The sequence below is a fragment of the Camelus dromedarius genome, chromosome 20 (genome assembly GCF_036321535.1).
Source record: "Camelus dromedarius isolate mCamDro1 chromosome 20, mCamDro1.pat, whole genome shotgun sequence".
In the NCBI taxonomy this organism is placed as follows: domain Eukaryota; kingdom Metazoa; phylum Chordata; class Mammalia; order Artiodactyla; family Camelidae; genus Camelus; species Camelus dromedarius.
In genome coordinates, this window is record NC_087455.1 from 12,521,506 (window position 1) to 12,545,614 (window position 24,109).

A 24,109-nucleotide genomic window follows, 5' to 3' on the forward strand; every position below is an offset into this window, starting at 1 on the left:
TTTCTGGTGTGGGAAGTTAGCAAAAGTCAGCTCCTTAAAGTTTAAATGGCTACGTTCTGTCTCTCTGATGAGAAACCAGGAAGGAAATACCTGAGTAAAGAGAAGAATCAAAATAAAATCTGTTTATTGGGGAGCATACTTGATACTTCTAAGCAGTAGTTATCTCCCTCAGCCTGGCTGACTGAGTTTTTGAGTTTCCAAGTATGGATAGAATGACATTGACTCAAGGAACTTCAGCATGTTTTATGCAAATAAATTGAATTCCATAAATAATGCACAAAATAATTTCAGTTTTGGCCCGTCTCCTAGAAATATATTAGAGAAAGTGGTGCTTGCGTACTTACTGGTCTCAGAGCATAAATTTTTTATTACTAAAATTCCCTTCCAAAAATGCATTTTCTCATTTGTGACATTGCGAGTTCTTCAGAGGCTTCTGATGAAACATCCTGTGATCATTTTAAACTAACCTCACTAGGTTAATGGTGTTTACCCTTTAACTCTTGCTTTAGGTAAAGGAAAAGGACCAAATTTCCAAAAGGCTGATTAATTCTGATACAATGAGGTGTATTTTTTGTTAAGCTTTTATGTGTAGAAACTCATCTTTTGAGCATCTTTGCTCTGCGTCTTTTGTCGATAATAGCGGGAAGAATGGGAATTTAGCTTCTGCCTTTGTTTCTTTCCATCCAAGTAAAGAATAGAAGGGACCCCAGAACCACCTGCTGCAGTTCTCAGTCTATGTTTGAAGAAACCCAGTACCAGAGGTTAAATCCAAAGTCACACCAGTATTTAATCACAGCAGAACTAGATTTTAGTCTCTTAATTCTAAATCCAGTGCTTTTTTCAAAAATGTCCAATAAACCTCTTGCCCTTGAACCTTATCAGCTAGAGTCCGTATGTTATTTTTCTCATAGAAATGTTATTATTTGTCAAGGGATTCATTTCAATTCTCTTTTTTATTTGTTTTTTTGGGGGGTGGGGGGGATAATTAGGTTTGTTTATTTTTAGAGGAGATATTGGGGATTGAACCCAGGACCTCGTGCATACTAAGCATGCGCTCTACCACTTGAGCTATACCCTCCCCCAATTCTCTTTTTTTAAATGTAATTCAAGTTTTTTCTTTTCCAAGGCAAGCAGATACGCTACTGTCAGCGAAAGAGTGCACACACAGGTGCAGCAGTTCCTGAAAGAAGGTTACTTGAGGGAGGAGATGGTTCTGGACAACATCCCGAGGCTGCTGAACTGCCTGCGAGACTGCAACGTCGCCATCCGATGGCTGATGCTTCACACGGCGGACTTAGGTACTGCACAGAAGGCGTTCCAACTTGAGATCTACTGCATGATGCGTGGTTCAGCGCTCAGATGAGAATCAAGTTGCTTTTCTAAGTTAAGCACCTTTGTGTCAATTTTCACAAGGCAGTGGCCCACCTGAACAGCCCCTGTGTCAGCTACTGTCAGGTGCTAGGGAATGTGAGGAAATTGACCTCCCATGTTCGAGGAGCTTGTCTCTGGTCAGACTGGGGAGGTTAGATGTGTACCTATGAAAAGGTAGCTGCAGATCTGTGGTGCGCTGAGCAGTGTCACCCCACCCCATCCTCCCTAAGACGTCCGTGGCCTAGTCCCTAGAACCGGGGGGCATGTTATATTGTGGAATTAATGTTGCTAATCAGCTGACCCTAAGTAAAGAGATCAGCCCAGTGGGCCCAGCATAATTACAAGTGTCTGTAAAGCAGGAAGAGGGGAGCAGGAGAGTCAGAACTAGAGAGATGGCATCATGAAAAAGACTCACTAAGTCATTGCTGGTTTTAAAGGTGGAAAGGCCACAGCCAAGGAGTACAGGCAGCCTCTCGATGCTGAAGAGACAAGAAAATGCTTTTCCTCTGGAGCCTCCAGAGCAAGCACAGCCCTGCTGATACTTGATTTTAGCCCAGTGAGACCCATTTCAGACTTCTCACCTCTGGAACTGTAAGAGAAAATATACATCTGTATCATTTGAAGCCACTAAATTTGTAGTAATTTGTTAGAGTAGCGATAGGAAACTTAAGACAAGGGCCAAGCCAGTACCTAAGAGCCAGATGTGTAGAACAGACAGACGGTGAGGGGGATCTGAGTCCAGAGACCAGAGCAGGAAAGAAACATTGCCTGGGGTGGAGAAGCAGAGGTGGTCCGGGAAGGCTCCACACAGGAGACAGGAGCTGACTGGGCCTTGATAGGATTTTGAAGTAAAAAGCAGAAAAAATTCTAGACTGGAGAAATGATGGAAGAAAAGGTCTGATTTGGGAAGTACAGAAAAACATGGGCCCACTGAGTTGAAGAACTGGCCAGACCAGAGTGCTTAATTAAGGTAGACAGAGTCTTAATCTTTTGGGGTGATGGTCCTCTCTGAGAGCCTACTGGCCGTCAAGTTCAGGTGCTTCACAGATGGTGTGACACACCTCCACAGGGCCCATAAGCCCATGACTTTAAAACCCCTGGTTTAATGGTAGAAAAATAAGTGAATTGGACTCACCCCTGAGCTTATTCAGAGCTGACACAGATCCTTATACTTAGTAAATGCTTGGTCAGCATTAATTACTCAGGAGTGCACTCATCCAGAGCTGCACACTCCACCCCCAAGAGATGGGCCATTCAGCGGCCCTGTAAAGCCAAACCTCCACTTTTTGTTTTTCACTCAACAAACTTCTCTTGAGTATCTACCCTGGTACCACTTTCAGCATCACCTTGTTCTTTCAGGTAAGGCTGTGTTTCTCAAAAGTACTGTCCACGCCAGGTAGTTCTGCAGCCTCTCTTGGTGGCATAGTAGCCCCGCCTCCCAATCCTTCCAGGCAAGATGTTACATTTCCGCCAGCCGCCACCTGTTTCTGCTTCCTGTGAGTGGTCAGCAGTGAGAAAAGCAGTTGGACTTCCTCGTCCTTCATCTATTTGAGAGTGTGTGGAATTTCTCCTCAGCCGCCTTTTTCACACTAGAAATCTCCAGCTTCTTAAATCTTTCAGACAAATGCTACTTTCCGGGTTGTTTTTTTTTTCCTTCCCATCATTTTGCTTCTTGGCCTGAATCTCTCTCCAATTTACAGTTTACTCAGCACAAATACCATGGCTGAAGTTTTTAATCATTGAATGGATCTGTTTTTAACTAGTTGAGTTTATGTCTGACATAAACTCCAGTTCTAACCTGAGGATTTCACTACACCGACGCAGCTTGTAATCTTCTTTACCAAAAGCCTTACATTCTGTAGCATATAAACAACTCAAACCCTTGCTTTATCCTGTCATAAAGCAACTGTGGGTGTCCAGTGACTCAGCCTCCTCTTCATCTTCTGGACGACTGTGCCTGACAATTGAGCCTACATTCTGGAAGCCAGCGGCGTCCTGGATGTGTGCCCCTGCTGGGGACAACTTCACCTTGTCAGAGTTCTGTGCTTTTATCTTCAAGCACATCTGTTTTCCATTTCTGTGCCTGGCAATTGTCTGACCTGATTGCACAGGGTCTGGATTTACCAGAAATCATTTGATTTGCCTCTCTGGTTGTGAGTCATACGTGGAAAAAGTAACTGCTCCTTTAGCTTTTATGGTGCGTCAGGTATGGTGTGCAGAAAGGAAGGCAGATTTGTCAAAGTCCCGTCTGTTAACCCGCTGAAAGCATTTCATTCCTGCTCAGGATGCTTCTGCTGCAGTGCCTTGTAGCTGTTGAAGAAACAGACCCTGAGCCAACATGGGGTGGGCGGGGCCGGCTGGCTACCTAAGCCTGACCCTGAGGTTCCAGGGTTCTAGGATCTGTCCCTCAGTTCTCTGGTTCTGAATTCTTGAGAGTCAGATCTTAGAGGATCAAGCCCTGAGAAAACTGGAACCCAGTCTGGTTTATACTAAGGAACTAACTGTTCATGCACAGTGATGTCTCCTGTCCAAAAATGAAAGCAAATTAATATCGGAAGATTTCTTGTTGAATTAGAATTAATACAAAGACAAGTGGAGCTCCTTCCAAGCTTTGTTTTGTTTTTGTTTTTTAGTTTGGCAAATATGAAGGTATAACTATCTTAACTACTTCTGAAGGATACATAGTAAATCAGAATTCTGCAGTTTCCCATGAAAACCGAGTCCTTCTCCAGGTTGTCAGGAGGCTCCTTCTGACAGAATAATTTGGAAATCAGTATATAAAACAGCCTTGCTCAGGCTTCACCATAACTAAAGTACCAAAAACACCCCTGCAAGGTGCTCATAAAGCATCGTCATTCTATCCATGCTGGACATCCTGAGATGCTGATGGGAGGCCTGGGAAAGCAGGAGTTAGAACATGTGACACTCGAACGACCATCAGGGCCCTTGCACCTTATCACTGTGGACTTTTTAACAATATTCATCATCTTGAAGTTTTTATTTTGACTTTATTTGCAGTCAGAGTAGCTTTTACTTGTAAATATTTTGCCTTGTCCTATTTTCTTATTCTTTCTTAAATAAATCATTGGCCCCATAAACCAATTTCAGCAAATATCAGTATTTTTTTGTTCTATGTACACATCAGATTCAGTGTCATATTTAACAGTTCAGTTGTACTTCCTCCAGCGTAGATGTACTGTAATTTATTTTACCATCTGTTATTGATACACGTTTTGTTTATTATCTTTAAAAGGTTTAGGAGGGAAAATAAAAATGTTTAAGAATTCATCTTAGGTATTACAGATATTTTCTACACATTTAATAAATTGGAAAATCTTTTCTTCCTCTATCTAGCCTGTGACCCAAACAACAAACGCCTTCGTCAAATCAAGGACCAGATTCTAACAGACTCTCGGTACAATCCGAAGATCCTCTTTCAGTTGCTGTTGGATACTGCACAATTTGAGTTTATACTCAAAGAGGTAAAAATATTGAATGAATAATCCCCAAAATCTTCATTTTTTTATGCTGAAAATTTTTTTTTAAGATTAGGATTTAGTAGCTGTGTCTCTGATTCAAACTATAGATTCCAGCTGTCTGAGATAATTCTCATAGGAAAAGGACAGGATTAAACAACAAGCATTTAGTGCCTACAGTCATTAGGGTTACAGTGATGGGGAAAACTGCACACAACTGTGGCAGTTACAGCCTAATGAGGAATGTGAACAGTAATCAGAAAATTATATGGATGAAAATGTAAATAAAAACTGAGATACATGCTATAAAGGAAAGGAACATAGCATTCTGGGTACCTGAAATAAAGAGTCTTGTCCTAGTTTTGACGACTTCCCTGAGAAGAGAAGCAAGAGCTTCTGTAGGGAACTAAGGAAGGACCTGTCAAAGTTACAAGACAAAGATGAGGAGCATGATGGAGAACAGAGGATGGAACATGTCAGAGTCCTCTTGGACGGGGAAGAGCCTGGCCAGTTCAGTTACCTGAAACACCAGTTGGCTGCAAGGAAGAAAATGCAAGAAAAAGGTGGTACCAAGTGAGGTTGACAGGTGGGCTGGAGACGACCTGTGCTGGCCTTGCAGAATGGCCACAAGAACCTATTGGAAAGGACTTAAGATAGTGGTTTGCATTTGAACAAGGTTGTCTTAAGGACCCCGAGGAATTTGAATTCACTGAAGGAAATTCTGGGCTTGGTCTTAGAGGCATGGAAAGACAATGTCCTCTTGGTTTTAGAGACATGGTCTAGCTTCGCCCCTCCACTTGTACAAAGTAGTAATGCTTAAGAGATGGTATCAGGCTGATGTTGATTTTAGGCACATATTTTGATAATAAATTGGATTTTGCTCGGGCTTTCTCAGTGACCTGCCTAAGCTGGATTTTCTCTTAAATCAGTAAATCTCTTCTGTCTCTTCAACAGATGTTCAAGCAAATGCTTTCAGAAAAGCAAGCCAAATGGGAGCATTACAAGAAGGAGGGCTCCGAGCGGATGACGGAGCTTGCTGATGTCTTTTCCGGAGTCAAACCCCTAACCAGAGTGGAGAAAAATGGTAATTGCTGAAGAAATATTGGTGTGTTTGAAATGTATCCACAGATTGTTGGAAACTGGCAGAGTATGAAGTCGTTCCCGTGTCATTGTATGCTGGGATGTTGTTAATAAAGGTCTGAAGTTTAGTTTCGGCTGCTCTAGCCTTGTGTTCCCTTGAGCAATCTTCATATCCTCTCCAAGCTTCAGGTTTCTTATCTTTGAAATATAAGGTTAGGCTATCACCAGTTCTTACACTCTGGTTCATAGTCTTCAGAGTCATAATCCCCACGCCCCATCCTAGTTTTGCACTAGTATGAAAAACTAGTGTGTCGTTTTTTGTACATTTGAGGGGAGGTACCTATATCTATCATGATCTGTTCAGAAGGATACTTCACCCAAGAATATTAATAACTACTAACATAGGTGATACCTAAGAGTCTGGTTTTCTCATCTTGTTTGGTTCTTTTTCCCTGATGCACCTGCCATCTAGTGGCCGAAGAGGGGACCTGCAGGCTGTTTTGAAACTAAATACAGTTCAAGTTTTGCTTTAATGATTTTAATCCTGCTTCTTTTAGGAAATTTCACCTATAGGAAAATTGTGGTATCACTTCAAATTTTTATATAGATAGGAACATTTCAAGCCCCTGAAAGATCATTTAAAGTGACAGATTAATTTTTAATGCGTAATGTTTGTTTTAACTATCAAATTTATTTCTGATAGTGAGTTATACAGAAGAATTGGCCTGGACAGACAGCTGTGAATATCCTGGCTCTGTCATTTAGTAACTGCGTCACCCAGTGGAGGGGTCTTAATGTCTCTGGGCATCAGCTTCCTTATTTGAGAAGTGGCTTTTAATTCCTACCTCATAGATTTTTGTGAAGATTAAATGAGATGAAGCTTAAAACTATCTGATACACTGAGGGTCCTCAGAGCATGTTAATGCCCTTCCCTGTCTCTACCTGGGAAATGCCAGCTGGTTTGTGTGCAAATGGTGCCTCCTGATCCACCCAGACTTCCTCACGACACTCACCACCCGGACCTCTACCCACGTGTTGGTCGCCTCTTCGCCCTCCCAGATGTGCCATTGTCATTTGCCTCAAAGCCTGTGCTCATGTCTGTCTCTCCTTCTAGGGACTGATTATCCTTCTTCCTCCCTCTGCCCATCTAGACCTTTACCCATCCTCGCTTCTCCAGAAAACTCTACCTGTAACTGTGACACATCCTTCAGGTCCTTCCTGGCTCCTCCCACCCCCACTACCATCTTTGCACACATCAGTTTATGCCATGTACTTGGGCCTTTAAACCTTTTCTGCCAAGTATCGTAAGCAAAACTATTTATGTAGACAGTTTCATCTCTCCTATCAAGTCACATGCCCCAGGCATTTTTTGTTATTACTGTTTGGAGAATTCCTGGAAACAATGTTAGGTACCTAGTAAGAGCTAGATTTGTAAAGGATTGTTTAATTACATTAAAAGCTACAACTACGTGAATGCTGGGATGTCAGTGGTCTTGTCTTGTGTTCTCTATTATAGAAATAAATTTTCAGTGGTCTTTTCTTGTTTTTTCTATTAATAGAAAATCTTCAAGCTTGGTTCAGAGAGATCTCAAAACAAATATTGTCTTTAAATTATGATGATTCTACTGCTGCCGGCAGAAAAACTGTGCAACTAATACAGGCTTTGGAAGAGGTAAGGGAAGCCTTTTTCAATGATAGTTCTTGGATCACGAGTCTTACTTTTTAACCTACCCAGCAGTCTGCTCCTAGAGATATATTTAAGAGAATATTTCATCAGAAACAAAAGCAGTATAAATTAATATGTTCACTGTAATACTATATACAGTGTCCTAAAATTGGGAAAATAAATGACAATAGTGAAGAGAATGATAGTAAAAATTATGATACTTCAACACGTAGTCTTGGAAAAATAATTGTGAAGACAGTATAGAAACATTGGGAAAACTATGGTGAGGAGGTAAAAGCAAACACAAAACTGCATTGTGTGCACCATTTTTAGGTTTATAAAAAGTGTGTGCCCTGAAGGAAAAACCTAGAAAGGAAAACACAAAAAATGAAAATACATGTATAATGATCTTATGCTTAAAAGTGATATATTTTCTTTCCTGAAAGAAAAATAGTTTATTTTTTTATCTACTGAAAAATGATTGTACCAGAAAAAAATTGTTATACCTTCACACTGTTAAAATTTTAATTGTATGTTTAACCAGGAAAATAAACAAAAGCATTAGAATTGCATATCCTCTATTATATAAAACATCATCCCTCTTCATGTGGAACCCAGTTCAATAGTATAAATGGACATTAATGCTTTTTTCATTTGGCAGACTTTCTTATAGGCTTTTTCTTATTTTTACACGGTTTTTAGGAGGCCACTCTTACGGCAACACAGTATAATGCTCCGTTGTTAGCATGCCAGTTTCCCTAGCCATTCCAGAACAATTGCTCACTTATGCTATTTCCATTTTGGTGGGTTTCTTTTCTTTTCTTTTCTTTTCTTTTTTTTAATTTTCCAGCTTATAGTACCACTACAAACAACTTTGTAAATCTTAGGTACTCTTTATCTTTTGCATTATTTATTTTGGCATATTGAAGCACCCTTGAATTATATACTTTAAAATGCCAGAACCACTGTGGAACCATTATTTTGTTTTAAAGAGCACATCAAAAGAACTTCAAAATGTGTAAGTGCGAGCACCTTGGTTGTAACATGACTTATTTTGCTTTTTAGCAATCCTGCAAGTCTTCAGAATTAAGAGGATTTTCCAAAACATGTTTATTGATACTGAAATGGAAAACGGGTGTCTGCTTATTATATCATATTTGTACAGGATAAGAAATAGTAGGACATTTTCTAATCTTTGAAATGTACGCATTGTTTTCTGACTTGGCGTACAGATTTCTGAAGATATAATTTGAAATAAGAATTTTGCCAAGAAATTCTTAGCACATAGTATGCTTTATTTGAACTATCTTCAAGGAAAAATGAACACCATGCAGGCCATTCAGAATTTTAAAATTCGATGTGTTTATGTAACTCAGGTTCAAGAGTTTCACCAGTTGGAATCAAATCTGCAAGTGTGTCAGTTTCTTGCTGATACTCGCAAGTTTCTCCACCAAATGATCCGAACCATTAACATCAAAGAGGAGGTCCTGATCACAATGCAGATCGTTGGGGACCTTTCTTTTGCTTGGCAGTTAATTGACAGGTAATGTGGACAGCCTGACATTTGTCCTCAGTGAAGGCCACTATGACTGTCCTCTTACCATTGATCTCTTTTTACAGTTTCACCTCTATCATGCAAGAGAGCATAAGGGTAAACCCATCCATGGTTACGAAACTCAGAGCTACGTTCCTAAAGGTAAGCAAATAACAGTAAGAACACACTCTTAGCTACCAGGGAAGAGTTGGCCTTTTTATGGACTGAAAATTGTTAGCAAATTTTTCAGAAGAGCATTGTTGCAAAAGATGCCAGAAATACTTAAAGTATTTGAATTAAAGCATTATTGAATTAATAATAGAAGTTGGAGTGTCTTACAGAAAATTGTTTTTAAATGAAGAAAAAGATTTTTTTTAAGTTTTACCAGTGTACTAAAAATGTGCATCCTAGACATAAGTTAAATCCTTTTACTTTATTCCCTAGACATAAATTAAACCCTTTTACTTATACATTAAAAAAGTCTTGTTGCAGGAGCAGGGTATAGCTCAAGTGTTGGAGTGCATGCTTAGCATGCACGAGGTCCTGGGTTCAATCACCAGTACCTCCATTAAAAAAAAAAACTTATAATAAATAAATAGATAGACCTAATGACCTGCCCCCCAAAAAAAAATATCAAATTAAATTAAAAAAAATTCTTGTTGAGCCTCTGCAGCAATGTAGGATCTCCTCTAAAGGTTAGATAATCATGGTGAACAGCAAAAGCATAGATTGGCTCTTCTTGCAAGGTGATTTCATTTGGTGATAAATGAACAGATAGTTTTCTCAGCATCTTCTGGTAGAATTACCATATATATCAGTTCTGAGGTGCACTTTGATATGTTAACATCTCTGTAACTGTGTTGGGTTGTGTAATTGACAACATGTCTTAGTTTAGTTGTCAGCATGTTTTTTCTTTTTGAGGAATACATAAAATAATGGCACTTTTTACACACCGTGACATCTTAGATTAGACTCAATACAGTAGCCCATCAATCAGAGTGTCTGATTTCCATAGAGGAGTAGCTGCCTTCTGTAGTGCAGTTGCTCAAACTTGAGCCAGAAGGAGATCACGCGAAGGGCTCATCACAACAGAGATTGCTGGGCCCCACCCCCAAGGTCTCTGGTTAAGCAAGTCTGGGTGGGGCTGAGAATCAGCATCCCTAACAAGATCCTAAGCGATGCTGATGCTGCTGTCCAGGGACCACAGTTTGTGAACCACTGCTGTAACAGATGGATGGCTGTCATTAAAAAAAAAAATTGTTGTTGACAGAAACTATCAATGACATTGATGAAGTTTAGTGGTGGTTGCCCTCTTTTGGGCAAAGCCCAAGAGCTTTGTTGTATGTTACTATTTCTGGAAAGAGAAATTGCCAGGACTTTTTGAAACAAAGAAACAGGTATGTCTTACTTCCTTCCAGCTTGCCTCTGCCCTTGACCTGCCTCTTCTTCGTATTAATCAAGCAAACAGCCCTGACCTTCTCAGTGTATCCCAATATTATTCTGGCGAGTTGGTGTCCTATGTGAGAAAGGTAAGAAATGCATCAAGGTGATATTTATTTTAATGGCGAACTAACTGCTGTTTTAAATACAAATGATGTGCTTGGGGCCCTATGAAAGATACACCTGTGTTTCTTTCCCTTTTTCTTAATTTGATTCCAGAAATTTACAATACCTGAAAATAAACTTATTGGTACTGTGGGTATGCAAATGTGTTGTTACTTTCAAAGAACTTTTATACCTAATTTTTAAATGCTGATGGTATTAACTCCCATTTTATGGGTGTAGAAACTGAGAAATAGGAGATTTTGGTGGCATCTTCAAAGTCATATTTGGTAAAAAGAACTGTACCTAGATCCGGCATATCCTGATTGAAACTTAACCAAAGTTTTCAGGAGAATTTTGGTCCTTGTTTTAATAACTTATGGTGTAGCCTAAAGCCAAACAGGCCTGGATTCAAAATGTTCTCATGTCACAGACTAGCTGATGTCCTACAGCCGTGTTGCTTAACATCTCTGAACCTCGGTCTTCTAAAAATTTGTAAAGTGGAAGTGATACATCTTTTACAGCATTTCTATGAGAACTAGCTTTAATATCCTGTGAACAATTAATGTTTGAAGGACTGTGGCTCTGTGCCTGAGAGTGATTATTAAAATAGCTCATACACACTATATACATATAAAATAAACAAGGACCTACTGTATAACACAGGGGACTATATTCAATAGCTTATAATCACCTATAATGAAAGAATATATATATGTATCACTGAATCACTATGCTGTCCACCTGAAACTAACACAACATTGTAAATCAACTATACTTCATTTTAAAAAAGTAATAGCTCTTGTGCGTCCCTCCACATCCCTTCCTGCAGACAGATGGCTGTTTGCACACACGGGCACCCTTCTTACTGTCGTCCCAGCAATAATCAGCTCAGAGAAATGAAACAGATGTTCATTTGTTTTTCCTCTTCTCCCTTTCATTAAAGGTTCTGCAGATCATTCCAGAAAGCATGTTTACTTCTCTTCTAAAGATCATCAAGCTTCAGACGCACGATATCATCGAAGTGCCGACCCGCCTGGACAAAGACAAGCTGAGGGACTATGCTCAGCTCGGCCCGCGATACGAGGTGGCGTGTCTCTTTGACTTCTGCCTTTTGATGGTTAAACCCCAAAACCATGAATGAACTATCACTTTTGAGTCTGGGTTGCGTGCCGTATCCCCAGGACCACCAGATCAATCCTGATTCATTTTTCTATGCTGTCAGTGATAACCAGATTTTGCCACTTTAGTGCAGTCATGCCTTCCTTCATTACATCATCCTGATGTCCTTTAAGGCCTTGACTGCCTTCCTGTCCTCAGAGGGAGTGGAGCTCAGCTGGTCATGTTTCTTTGGAACAGTGTTGGTGTATCAGCCCTTTTTCTCTTTGGGCACATTACCTAGACTTTCCCCATTCAAGTTCCCACTTTGAACATTGAACCAGTGGTTCAAAATAATCTGTATTCCATGAGGCCACTTCCTACAGCCAGACTTTGAAGCCCACTCCATGGTTATGCAGCTTCAGAAGCTGCTTTTCCCAAACATCTCTGCTTTTCTTTCCCCCTGAACTTAAAGATGTGAAAAATACAATCAAATGAAATTTGAAAATGTGATCTCCCTCTGGCATCAATTTCACCACCTTGCCATGAGCCTTTTCTTTTTGGAAGGGATCCTCTGTATCAGTGAGCCCTGCCTTCATCTTGCGCGTGAGCTACTGAGGCCCAAAGGAGGGGAAATCGTTGGTCAAAGGTTTAAGAGCAATTGAATGTCTTCTGGCTCAGTCACTCAGTATGACTAACAGTGGTCAACAACAGAGAGCCTCATTTCTGCCCAGGGCGTGAGCACACAGGTGTCCTAAAACTGCACACCTGTTCTGATGTCTTAGCTCATTCCAGAGCTATCAGCCCATTATTTTATCTTCCCGTAGAAGCGTTGAGTCTTTTATGAGAAATATTTCATTAACCTCTTTTTCTTTGTTAAAGGTTGCCAAGCTTACTCATGCTATTTCCATTTTTACTGAAGGCATCTTAATGATGAAAACAACTTTGGTCGGCATCATCAAGGTAATGGTTTTAATGCTGGTCTGCGTGGCCTTGTAGTAAGACTGTCGTTTGGATGACTGCGGAATTTGCCCCGTGGGATAGTGTTCTCTTATGTCCCTTGCTGTCTCGCGTGCATTGACAGAGGAAGAGAGAGCATTGTAATCCTAATTTTTCATAACACCAAAGGGTTTCTCAACTCTGACAAAAATCCATTTTATTGACTCTTTGTAATAAGAAAGAAAATAAAATAGTTCAGTTCCCTTAGGCAAAGCAGCTTGTTTGCTTACTTCCTCCCCACTCTTTCCCTACCCTTCTTGCTTTTTAGTATTTTTGTGCTGCACCCCAGGTTCAGAAAGCTGAGATTGCGTACCGCTCTGACCACAGGCCATTGCCATCACTGCACGCTCAGCTCTTATTTTTTTCTGTCTTTTCTGGATACAACACCAATTCCCATGTCCCATCACAGCCACTCTGTATATTTGATTTCTGTCTGTAAATATGCAACATCCTTATTTTTAGCAAGTGGTGTTATTTTATGTGTGCACGTGCTTTTGATTTATCCAAATCCATATTGTGCCTTAAATCTCGTTTTTCCAACTCTTCCTACTAGTTAGTGCTTTTGAAATTTATTGATGTTGCTGTGGGTCAGGTAGTTGGTTACTTCTTACTGCTGCAGAGAATTCCACGTTGTACTTAACCGTTATATCCATGCTGCTCATTTTCACACCTGTGCTTCCATTATCGTAAACAACGTGAAGGTGAGCATCTCTGAACGTGTCCTCACCGCAGACCTGTGCAAGAATCGCTCCGAAATCCGCCTGCCCGGGAGTGGGCAGCTGAGTCTTAGGGCAAACTGATACTTAATTTGTCTCGGTACTGCCAGCTTGCCTTCTGACATGACTTGTTTCCTGGGTATCTCCCCCATTTTTGCCAATACTTGCCATTATCCACTTTCTAATTTTTGTTCTCCACAGGCATGTAAAGTGATATCTCATTGCTCTATTCATTTGTCATCCTTTGATGACTAGCAATGTACCCACACACATAGTTCACGGCGCTTTTGTTTAATTTTTCATTTATCTGACATCAGTAGAATCTTAACATTTCTCCTTTTTACAAAAAATTGTCATTGCATTGCCAGATACAACATTTGTGTTAATGAAATCCTGGAAAATACAGGAAATGAACCTAAATAGAAACAGAACTTTACTGTGTGGTGTCTGGAAGTGTGTTAAAGAAATACCATTGTAGCCCTGGAATCATAACCGAATCTGTTAAACATGGTTTAGGCCTGGTGCCAGTTTCATTCAGTTGATTTGCAGAGAGTATACACACAGGTTATCCCTCCTGCCTCATCTATAAAGTGATGATAAATCCTAGGACCAGATTAGTCTTACATGCAAAATGACCCATATAGGAAGGATGTCATAAAACCTAGTAATTAGCAATAATTATCAAAGGAAGAACTGCTTAGGAAAAAATGTAAATCTTTTGCTAGAACCCTTCAGATCGTAAGAGAAGAGAGAGTATCATCCTGACCTCATCCAACTTCAGTGGACTGTCTCTGCCAGTCTAACTCAGGGTTTTTTGTGGGTACCTCTGGCCTTCACCAACCTTTAACCTTTGAATGTTAAGGATCTATTTCAAACACTTAAAAGGGTTTCAGTTCACCCTGGTTAATGTGACTTAGAACAAGTGGGAAATACACAGAGATAGACATATAATGTTCATAGTTAGATGTCACCAAAAAAATAGAAATAGTTTAAACATTAGTGAGTAAGAGAATGGCCAAATAAATTATGAGGCATTCATACCATGGACTGCTTTGCTGCCTAAAAATTCAAAAATAATTTGGCCCTAGAAGATTTCCAAAACAAAGTGAGGAAAGCAAATTGCAGAACGATGCTTATGTATATGTATTATGATCTCATTTAGATTTTTAAGTTGAATATATTTAAGGACAAACACTTAACATAAATAATAGAGAAAGATCTGAAGGAGCCATGGGAAAACTGTTAACTGTCGTTAACTTCGGGAGAGTGAACAGAACTTCCTCCTTTATGTGAGGAAGGGTCTGTGTGAAGGGGCCTTTCCCTGAGCTGTGAGCACTCCATGGGTTGGTCAGCCTGATGGGAAAGACCATTTAAGACCATGACATTCACAAAAACATTTAACTCTTTTTCACTAAATCTGTTCTTAAAAGGGATAGTTCTTTGCAAACATCACCTTACTTCTTTGATTTTTGTTCTCATTGTCTTTATTTATGTATAATTTATCTTTTTATTGTAAAATAGAGCACCAAGGCTGAAAGCTACAGAAGCAATTATGTAGCTCAGTGGGTTATTGTAAGGTAAATGCCCTTCATTCTCACCACCACTCAAGCCCAAAGATATCATTCAGCCAGTTCCCACCTCAGCATTTTCCTCATGTGTCGTGACCTAACCCCATTCTCTTTGGTTTATAATTGTATTATCCAGAAGTAAATCTCTAGACACTGTAGTTTAGATTTGACTATTTAAAACATACGTCTTTTAAGGCTTATTTACTCCTCAAGTTTCTCCTTCGTTCCTTTCTTTCCTTACAGTTTGTCTGTTGAAGACCCCAAGGCCTTCCGCCTGCTTTTCCTCCACGGTCTGGCTTTTGCTGATTGCACAGTCACTACGTCATTGAACATTTGCCCCTGGATTTTATATTTTCAGCAACTTCCATGGCAGTTACCTTCCTTGAAGTTTAAATATAATCAAACCCAGATGGAACCCATCAGTTGTCTTTATAACCTTTTAAAATAAAGGCTCTTGACAAACTAAAAATAAAACATGTCTCAGGGAATTGAAAGAAGTATGCTAAAACTGCTGTATGTTTTATGGCTTTGACAGGAGACTGTCTTTTAGGGCATAGCAAAAGCTTTCTCATAATAGAAAAAAAGAATTAACAAAATAAGCTTGTAGGGTTAGATAGGAGATTAGCTTTTCTGTTTTATCTCCCTAATTATAGATAGCATTCCGAGAATGCTGAAAGAGAGTTGTTAAATCTGCAGAGTGGTCCAACCCCAAACTTGATTTTGCTCATGTGAATATAGATATCCTTAGATAACTTCCAGAGGAGAGACATGCGCTGAATTCAAATGCAGACCCTTTAATCCACCACCTCCTCCTGGTGATAAGAAAAGGCACTTTTAACTTTTAATGAAATGATTAAAACGTGAGGCAGTTTAAAACTTTCCTTACCCACCATCTTTGAAATGTCATGTTGTAAAATTAGCATCATGAATTTTCCTGAGACAAACCAAGTCTGGCAGAGGTGACAGGTTTAATAATTCTGTCAAGCTGCACAAGATCAAAGAGGGGCAGGAATGATTTAAAAAAAAAATCCCAATCATTCAGGAATGAGATAGGAAAGTGCTCTCTGTGGATTCTGGAAACCATCTTTCCTCTGGATTTCTTCAGGGCTGAACTTTCCCTCACTGCTGTTACTCCTTTTCGGTTTGCACTTAGGTGGATCCGAAACAGTTGCTGGAGGATGGAATAAGGAAGGAGCTGGTTAAACGTGTTGCTTTTGCTCTTCATCGGGGATTGATCTTTAACCCTCGAGCCAAGGTACCAGATGACCAAAACAGGCCTGTCCTTTCTCTTGACTTGCAGAATTTCTGACTAGAACAGCATTTTTAACTGTTATGAACAAGACCTTTCCTCCTATCTAACCTGTATCTTCTATATGATGTTCAGTACAGTCAACTGATGTGCTTTTTGATCCTACATTGTAATCCATTCATATATAAGAAAATTCTTTTTAAAGCCAGTCCTTACCTTCACCTGTTGATCCTCAAGTTTAAGAATTGAACTGATGTGGGGGGGAGGGTATAGCTCAGTGGTAGAGCACATGCTTAGCATGCACAAGGTCCTGGATTCAATTCCCAGTACCTCCACTAAAAAAATTTTTTTAATAAGTTAAAAAAAAAGTCAAACTGTGTTCGTGATTCAGGGTTACTGCTTATAGTGAAAAGATTTGTTAACCGTAAAGCAGATCAGAACTATAAAGGCTGTAATTTCTTATTTTGCTCACCTGTTAGGGAATATGGTCCTTTTTCTCAGGAGAGAAAAAATAGGCCAGCGGCAGTGGGAGTTTGGGATTAGCAGATACAAGCTACCATATATAAAACAGTTAAATAAGAACCTACTGTATAACATAGGAACTGTATTTAATATCTCATAATACACTATAATGGAAAGGAAAAATAGGCTTGAAATTTATAACTAGTATATTTATACTTTTCACATCAGTAAATTCAGTTTAAAATATTTGAGATGTTTTAAGATTAGATATATTCATAAATGACATGAGGGAAGTCATTGACATTCATTTTTTAATACTCTTTTATGTGAGGCTTTTTCCCAAATAAGTAAAAATCTGTTCTCTGCTGATTGTCTGAAATATTTTGTTACAGATCCTAGGTGAGGTAGGAAGTAAGTATTTCCAGAGCTGTCTTCAGCTGTCTCTGTGGTCTCTCCTCTGGGGCATCATTTAAAGTCTAAGGTAGATATTAATGGTTGACAGTCTATGCCAGTATAATAGCCTTATGTTTCTTCTGCACAGCCAAGTGAATTGATGCCCAAGCTGAAAGAGCTGGGAGCCGCCATGGATGGGTTCCATCGTTCTTTTGAATACATACAGGACTATGTCAACATTTATGGTCTGAAGATTTGGCAGGAAGAAGTATCTCGTATTATAAATTACAACGTGGAACAAGAGTGTAATAACTTCTTAAGAACAAAGGTATCTAAATAAATTTAAAATTTTTGACCATATTTGTTATTTCTGACATTTAAAATACGCGTCTCAAACCCCAGAATTACCAGTAAGAAGGTTTATTTAAATAGTGACTAAAAATCAGTAAGTACAACATAGTCGCAAATACCTTTGGAATAGCTTCAGGAGCTGTCAGGGTTGCATAAAAGTTTAAATGACACCTGACCTCTGGGCGTTTCCAGTCTGAAGAAGCAAGCAGACATAATTAAATGGCTACAGAATGAACCTGTTACGATTGTTATAACGTAAGTGATCAAAAATTCCAAAAACTTAAGAGTTCAGCTGGACTTAATTGGAATATATACCTAAGAGCAGGATTGCTGGGCCATACAGTAATTCTACATTTAACTTATTGGTGAACCATCAAACTATTTTCCACAGTGACTGTACCATTTTTCATTCCTGCCAGCAGTGTCTGAGGGTTCTGCTTTTTCCACATCCTTGTCAACACTTAAGTTAGTTTTTTTTTAAATTAGAGCCATCTTGGTGTGAAGTGGTCTCTCACCATGGTTTTGATTTGCATTTCCCTTGTAACTAATGATGTTGAGCACCTTTTCATGTGTTTACTGACCATTTGTATATCTTCTTTGGAGAGATGTCTACCCAAGTCCTTTGCCTACTTTTTAATTGGGTTGTTTGAGCACCAAATTCTGAAGTGTCACAACTGAGAAGATTGATTTTACCCTCTAGTTAAAAGAAGCCACTCTGCAAATTTTTAACTAGGGAACTGATATGATTTATATGATTCAGGTGACATTTTCAAAAGTTCCAGCCTTATGACATTTTGGACTTTTATTATTACGTTGATACATGTTAACTTACAAGACAGAAAGCTAGAAATTCCCATCTCTTTCCAATTCTCAATCACTTCACTTTTTCACAGGTACTTTTTTTTAATAAATAAGTATTATATGTGGCATTTCTGGGAGGCTATTAACTCAGTTTTTAAAATTTCCTTTTCAAAACCAGGAAGCATTTATTGTCACTGTTCATGAAACATTAACTTTGTAGAACATATGGGAAAAGGATAACTGGGTTACCTTATCAAAGATGTCCTAAATATCTATGGTTTGGGTTTTGGTTTTCTTTTTTTTTTTTCCCTAGATTCAAGACTGGCAAAGTATGTACCAGTCCACTCATATTCCAATACCAAAGTTTACCCCTGTGGACGAGTCCGTAACATTTATCGGTCGACTCTGCAGAGAAATCTTGCGGATCACGGACCCAAAGTAGGTGTATCTGAATTCTACTGGGCATTGAATGCCGTGGACAGCAGAAGTCTCTAAATATGTACCACATCTACTTAGATCAGACCCTTGTTCCTGCCACGGTTGGAGCCTTTCTCTCGGGTTTGTTAAATTCACTTTTCCTGAGACTGCATATTCTCCTCAGTGTGACCGAGGAGAGCCCAGTCCAAAGACCTGTAGATGAAAACAATTAGAAGTTCTTTTCGGCTGCCTTTATTTTCATCTGTGTTTCTCTCGCTTTTCAAAGAACAGTCTACCCTGGGCCTGTGGACCCCCTGGTTTATTACAGCCTTGTAAGTTACAGGTTGCTCCTGTGTGCCTGTGGCCCCTCCCCAGTCCTGGTCCCCGGCTCTTGCACTTGCTCATACCCTGACCTTTGAAGGTGACCTTGTTTCTTAGCTCTCCCACCACCACACTCCTGAATCCAAAAGTAATCATTGGCCGATGACCAGGACAAGGAGGAAAGAGGAGAATGGCTTTGTCTTCATTGTCTCGGATGTTAGATAGGGCACAGGGATTCAGTTCTTTTCCTACTAAAGTGGAAATGACAAAAGACTCTTTTGTCCCCAGTCTCTGGATATATAAAGAAAAGCCCTGCAGAGAGACAGCTGGGCTCTCAAGTCTTCCAGTCTAATGACCGAATCTAGCCTTGTCCTCGAGACGTGACTCCAAACAACAGCCCAAACCAGTGGAAATGAATTAGTCAAAGTGACGTAGCAAAGGGCAGGAAAAGGTGATGAATTTTGCCTTTCTGGCCATTGGGAGTTCACTGTGAGATAGACTGGGTGCCTGGAAACAGAGGTTATTAAACAGAAATCATGAAACCCTTGTTCTTCCTGTCTGATGCCCCAGGTCCCGTTATGTCCCACACCACTTTAGGATGAATTCTGAGCTGCTTCGAGGTTTTTTTGAGTTTGTTTTGTTTTTGTTTTAGAATGACATGTCATATTGACCAGTTGAATACTTGGTATGATATGAAAACCCATCAAGAAGTGACCAGCAGTCGCCTCTTCTCAGAAATCCAGACCACCCTGGGGACTTTCGGTCTGAACGGGTTAGACAGACTTCTGTGCTTTATGATCGTCAAAGAGTTACAGGTGAGCCTTGTGGCTTTTGTGCATGTTTTCTGCTACCCAGGGAGAGATGAGAGTAGATCACTTAACCTTTCTTTCATCCTTTGTTATACTGCCATCACGCATATAGATGGGATTTCTGTTAGGTAGACAAGAACTGTGAATAAACTAGAATTTCTTTGGCCAGCATAGTATTTTTCTGGGTATCCTGTTTTTTGTGAGTTACATCTTAGGAAGATAAGAGTCACTCTGAAACCAGCAGCTCCTCTCAGCAGGGGATGTTCTGAAGGGAACCGGAAGGGGCTGCTTCCCCATCATCCTCTTTGTAGCGTTGGGCCAAGTAGGCTAGCCTGTGGTCTGCATGGCATTTTAGGTAACTAGAATATTTATTCATTTTATTCATTATGTTTGCTTCTTTGTTCATGCCTTTTTGTTTTAGAATTTCCTCAGCATGTTTCAGAAAATTATCCTGAGAGACAGAACTGTGCAGGATACTTTAAAAACCCTCATGAATGCTGTCAGCCCCCTAAAAAGTATTGTAGGTAAGTGTTCTAAAACGAGCCTGGGGGAGGAGAACACTGTAGCCTTTCCCAATTTACTAAATAGAAAATCATATGTTAACCTTTCAGCCAATTCGAATAAAATTTATTTTTCCGCTATTGCCAAAACCCAGAAGATTTGGACCACTTATCTCGAGGCTATCATGAAGGTATGTTGTGGGAGGGAGGGGATGAGCGGTACGAGGTTTTTTTTAATTATCATCTTTTTGTAACTTTGTCGCCCAATTTACTTTCAGATAATAAAGTTACATTACCTAGATTATTTCATGATCTGTAATCCTAAGTTATGTAGACAGGCTTATATTGACTGAATGTTAAGAGTATTAGAGTGAAATGACATCCTTAGCACTTGAGAAAGTTCAGTTCAGGACAAATAAATGAAGTAGGGCTTCGCATTATTGGCTATGAACCTGGAGAACTTATCCCAAAAGATCAAAAGTACAGCTTCAAAACACACGCCTCCGGTACGTGGACGGCTGGCCATGACTGGATCACCGCGTGAACTATTAGACTTGCTCCATCAGGGATGATGCCGTCTTGGCCGTGCAGCCAGTCCAGGAAATCCTTGTGCTTTTCTGTGGGATGTTGTGGTCCTTCCCATAAAAACTTGTCACCTTTGTGTCTGCCTCCTTCCAGTCACTTGGAAATGCTTGTGTGTTTCACCTGTTCTTTCTCTTGCTTGTTCACAGGTTGGGCAGATGCAGATTCTGAGACAACAGATTGCCAATGAACTAAATTATTCATGTCGGTTTGACTCCAAACATCTGGCCGCTGCTCTTGAGAATCTCAATAAGTAAGTGGTGGCATTTGAAACCGCCGTCTGTGGGCCTGGGTTCCTCGCCATCGGTTAGCACCCCAGTTTCTTCAGTACCTCCTCTTTTAAGTTCTTTCTGGGTGAGAAGGTTCTCTGATTTTATAGGCTTTCTTCCTATAGGTAATCAAATCTGTCTTCAGATCCTCTTCCTCAGTATTGTCCCACGGTCTCTGTCTCTCTTTCTCTTTCTCACTCTTGTTTTTCCATATATCAGTCACTTAATACATGCCAGACACTGTACTAGGTATGTGCACAGATTGAGAAAGCACTTATTACCAGAAGCCATGCCTGGCTTTCCCCAGAGCTGGGTCACTAAGCCCCTTGAGGGCAGTTAGAAGCGTGTTAGAGCAGGCATGGCGGTGGGCAGACATCCCGGAGGATGGTCATAAGCCTCCATCTCACCAGCACCTTGCTCTCATTTTGAGCCTTCCACTTAAAGACAAATAACCCGTGCTTCTCAGTCACACAGCCTGTGCTTTTGACAAAGTGGGTATTGAAAATAGTTCAGACTATTCATAAAAACTTGAATGGTGAAAGCATTTGATTTGGGTTAACGCGAAATGATAAAGTAATTCTAGGTCACATTTTCCACTTATAACCAGTCACCAGTTTGGAAACAGATTTTGAAGGCTCAAGCCCTTGTTTTGCAGATGAGGAAACTGGATCCCTGAAAGTTGTATCGTAGCTTGTATGAACTGTTGTCTAAATTCAGTTTGTCTCTAACATTTGTCACTGTTGTTTGGTTTTTCCCTCCACGCAGGGCTCTCCTAGCAGACATTGAAGCCCACTATCAGGACCCTTCACTCCCTTATCCCAAAGAGGATAACACACTCTTGTATGAAATCACAGCCTACCTGGAGGCAGCTGGCATCCACAACCCACTGAACAAGGTTAGTGATTAAAACGTACACTGGTGTGGTGGGAGGCAGTGTGGTGCCAAAGGTGATCTGGCCCAGGTAGCAGATCGCTGTGCTCAGATACTGAGAACACTTGGTTCCAGTCCCAGAACCTCCAGTCCCCACCCTTCCTGGATGATCACGCCTCCCCTGCCGGACTTGGTGCTGATACAATATTTTGTCAGAGCTCAGCTGAAAACTGAAAAGTGCTGAGATTGTTGTCTGACGTTTGATCTTTGAACTGGCAACTAAATGGTGGCCTTCATCCTTCTTGTCCAAAGGTGCTTCCCTCACAGCTGACTGTCATCACAACCATAATTTGGGGCAACACTTCTATTTTCCTGCAATACTGGTCTCCATAACCTCTGAGAACTGAAAGTTGTTTTCACAAATTGGTGCCAAGTCTCACTTGCTGCCGAAACCTGTCCCAAACTGACTTGAGGCTGATTATGCTCCTGTGAATATTCATGTTTTGATGCAGAAATACTGATGACTTTGCTTACAGGCTGTTACCCTAGACTGTATATATTACCTTTCTAAAATCTTTAGGATGATGTGAAAGTCTGACATCTGTATGCTCTTGGGTCTTGGGTAAAAGATCATGAACCTAAAGAGCGTCTAACGTTTTGTGAATAATTACGTGCCAAGCACTGTGTTCACCCCAGCCGGGGGTGCTCTCACTTAATCTCACAGCAGCCCCGTGACACGTGCTCTAACTGTTGGGGGAGGAACCTGAGGCTCAGAGGTTGGTAACTTCCCCAGGGATCCCCACAGCCAGCGATGGAGCCAGACAGTCTGACCAGAGCTGGTGCTCCTGGCCAGGATGCTACCCAGGGAACTGGGGCCCCCTGGGGGGAGGGAGATGGCTGCGTGTGTCCTGACTGTACTTTCTGTCCTATGAACTGGGAGGGGGGCTGCTGGGGGACATTGCCCAGGAGAGAGCCGGTGACAGATGAGACATCCTGCTTCTTACTTCTGTGCTACCATGCCCAGCTCTGTGAGTCTTCCCTTCTTTCTTTCTCCCTCTTTCTCTTTCCCTCGCTCCCTCCCTCTGGCTTTGCCTTAACTGCTGTCTTTTGCTTACCCCCCCTCCACTCTTGCTCATCACTTTTTCCCCCCCTCCTTTTGTTAATGACATAAAGAGGATTCAGGGGGGAAGTGACTGTTAATCTCTAGGCAAAATTGTTCCCTTCCAAAAAGGGCTAATTGTTAAATAGATATTTTGCGGGGAAGGGGGATCAGTGGTGTTAAATAAAACTCCAAAGGCAGCAACTTAATGGAATCATCCTAGTGTTCAGTGGTCTGAAGCGCAAATTGAAATGAAATGGAACTTTTCCATTTGAAAATAGTATCGTGCGACGTGAAGAAACCATCGACCTTTTCTTTCTCTTTCCAGATATACATAACAACAAAGCGCTTACCCTACTTCCCAATTGTCAACTTTCTGTTTTTGATCGCCCAGCTGCCAAAACTTCAGTACAACAAAAACCTAGGTACTGTATGACGTTTATTCTTTGCAAGAAGGAGCAGTAACAGATTAACATCTAACCGAACAGCTCTCGGCATAGAATCCTATGTCACACAAGAGATCTTTCTTATTTAATTGAATGTTTATAAAATCCTTGACTTTGGACCTCAGAAATAACGATGCCCCTTCATGAACTGCAGACAGTGAATTTAATTATCAAGTATAGTCCATTTTTAACTTCCAGTGGCTAATTATCCAACTTGTAAAATGTGTGGGACCTTTGCTTCTTTTCCTTAAGGAGCTGATTATGGTGGGAAAGAGACTTCTTTTGGTTCATGTCCTCTTCTTTCAACAAGTGTCACATGCCTACTGTGTATCTGGAACTTCAGCATGAAAAGTAACAATATAGTAACAGAGAGACTAATACAGGAATGTCTAGTGTTTTAAGATACATATTACAGGTGAAAATATTCCATACAAACAGTAGACACCAGCGGCTGTCAGTGTATTTGTCCTGTCCAGGAATATAATCCAAT

At 40.4% G+C, this 24,109-nt stretch overlaps 1 protein-coding gene across 1 annotated transcript in view; it reads left to right on the top strand.

The window, feature by feature from the left end:
- Positions 1-24,109, top strand: part of WASHC5 (WASH complex subunit 5) — a 45,130-nt gene that overhangs the window by 13,879 nt on the left and 7,142 nt on the right. The window contains exons 9-26 of the mRNA XM_031439615.2: positions 1,127-1,298; positions 4,726-4,853; positions 5,802-5,931; positions 7,487-7,599; positions 8,970-9,136; positions 9,214-9,289; positions 10,546-10,656; positions 11,616-11,756; positions 12,650-12,730; positions 16,204-16,305; positions 17,303-17,482; positions 18,620-18,744; positions 19,697-19,859; positions 20,275-20,377; positions 20,465-20,544; positions 21,085-21,188; positions 21,970-22,099; positions 23,502-23,598. Coding sequence (XP_031295475.1) covers positions 1,127-1,298; positions 4,726-4,853; positions 5,802-5,931; positions 7,487-7,599; positions 8,970-9,136; positions 9,214-9,289; positions 10,546-10,656; positions 11,616-11,756; positions 12,650-12,730; positions 16,204-16,305; positions 17,303-17,482; positions 18,620-18,744; positions 19,697-19,859; positions 20,275-20,377; positions 20,465-20,544; positions 21,085-21,188; positions 21,970-22,099; positions 23,502-23,598 — 2,203 coding nt within the window. The remainder of the gene's footprint in view (positions 1-1,126; positions 1,299-4,725; positions 4,854-5,801; positions 5,932-7,486; positions 7,600-8,969; positions 9,137-9,213; positions 9,290-10,545; positions 10,657-11,615; positions 11,757-12,649; positions 12,731-16,203; positions 16,306-17,302; positions 17,483-18,619; positions 18,745-19,696; positions 19,860-20,274; positions 20,378-20,464; positions 20,545-21,084; positions 21,189-21,969; positions 22,100-23,501; positions 23,599-24,109) is intronic.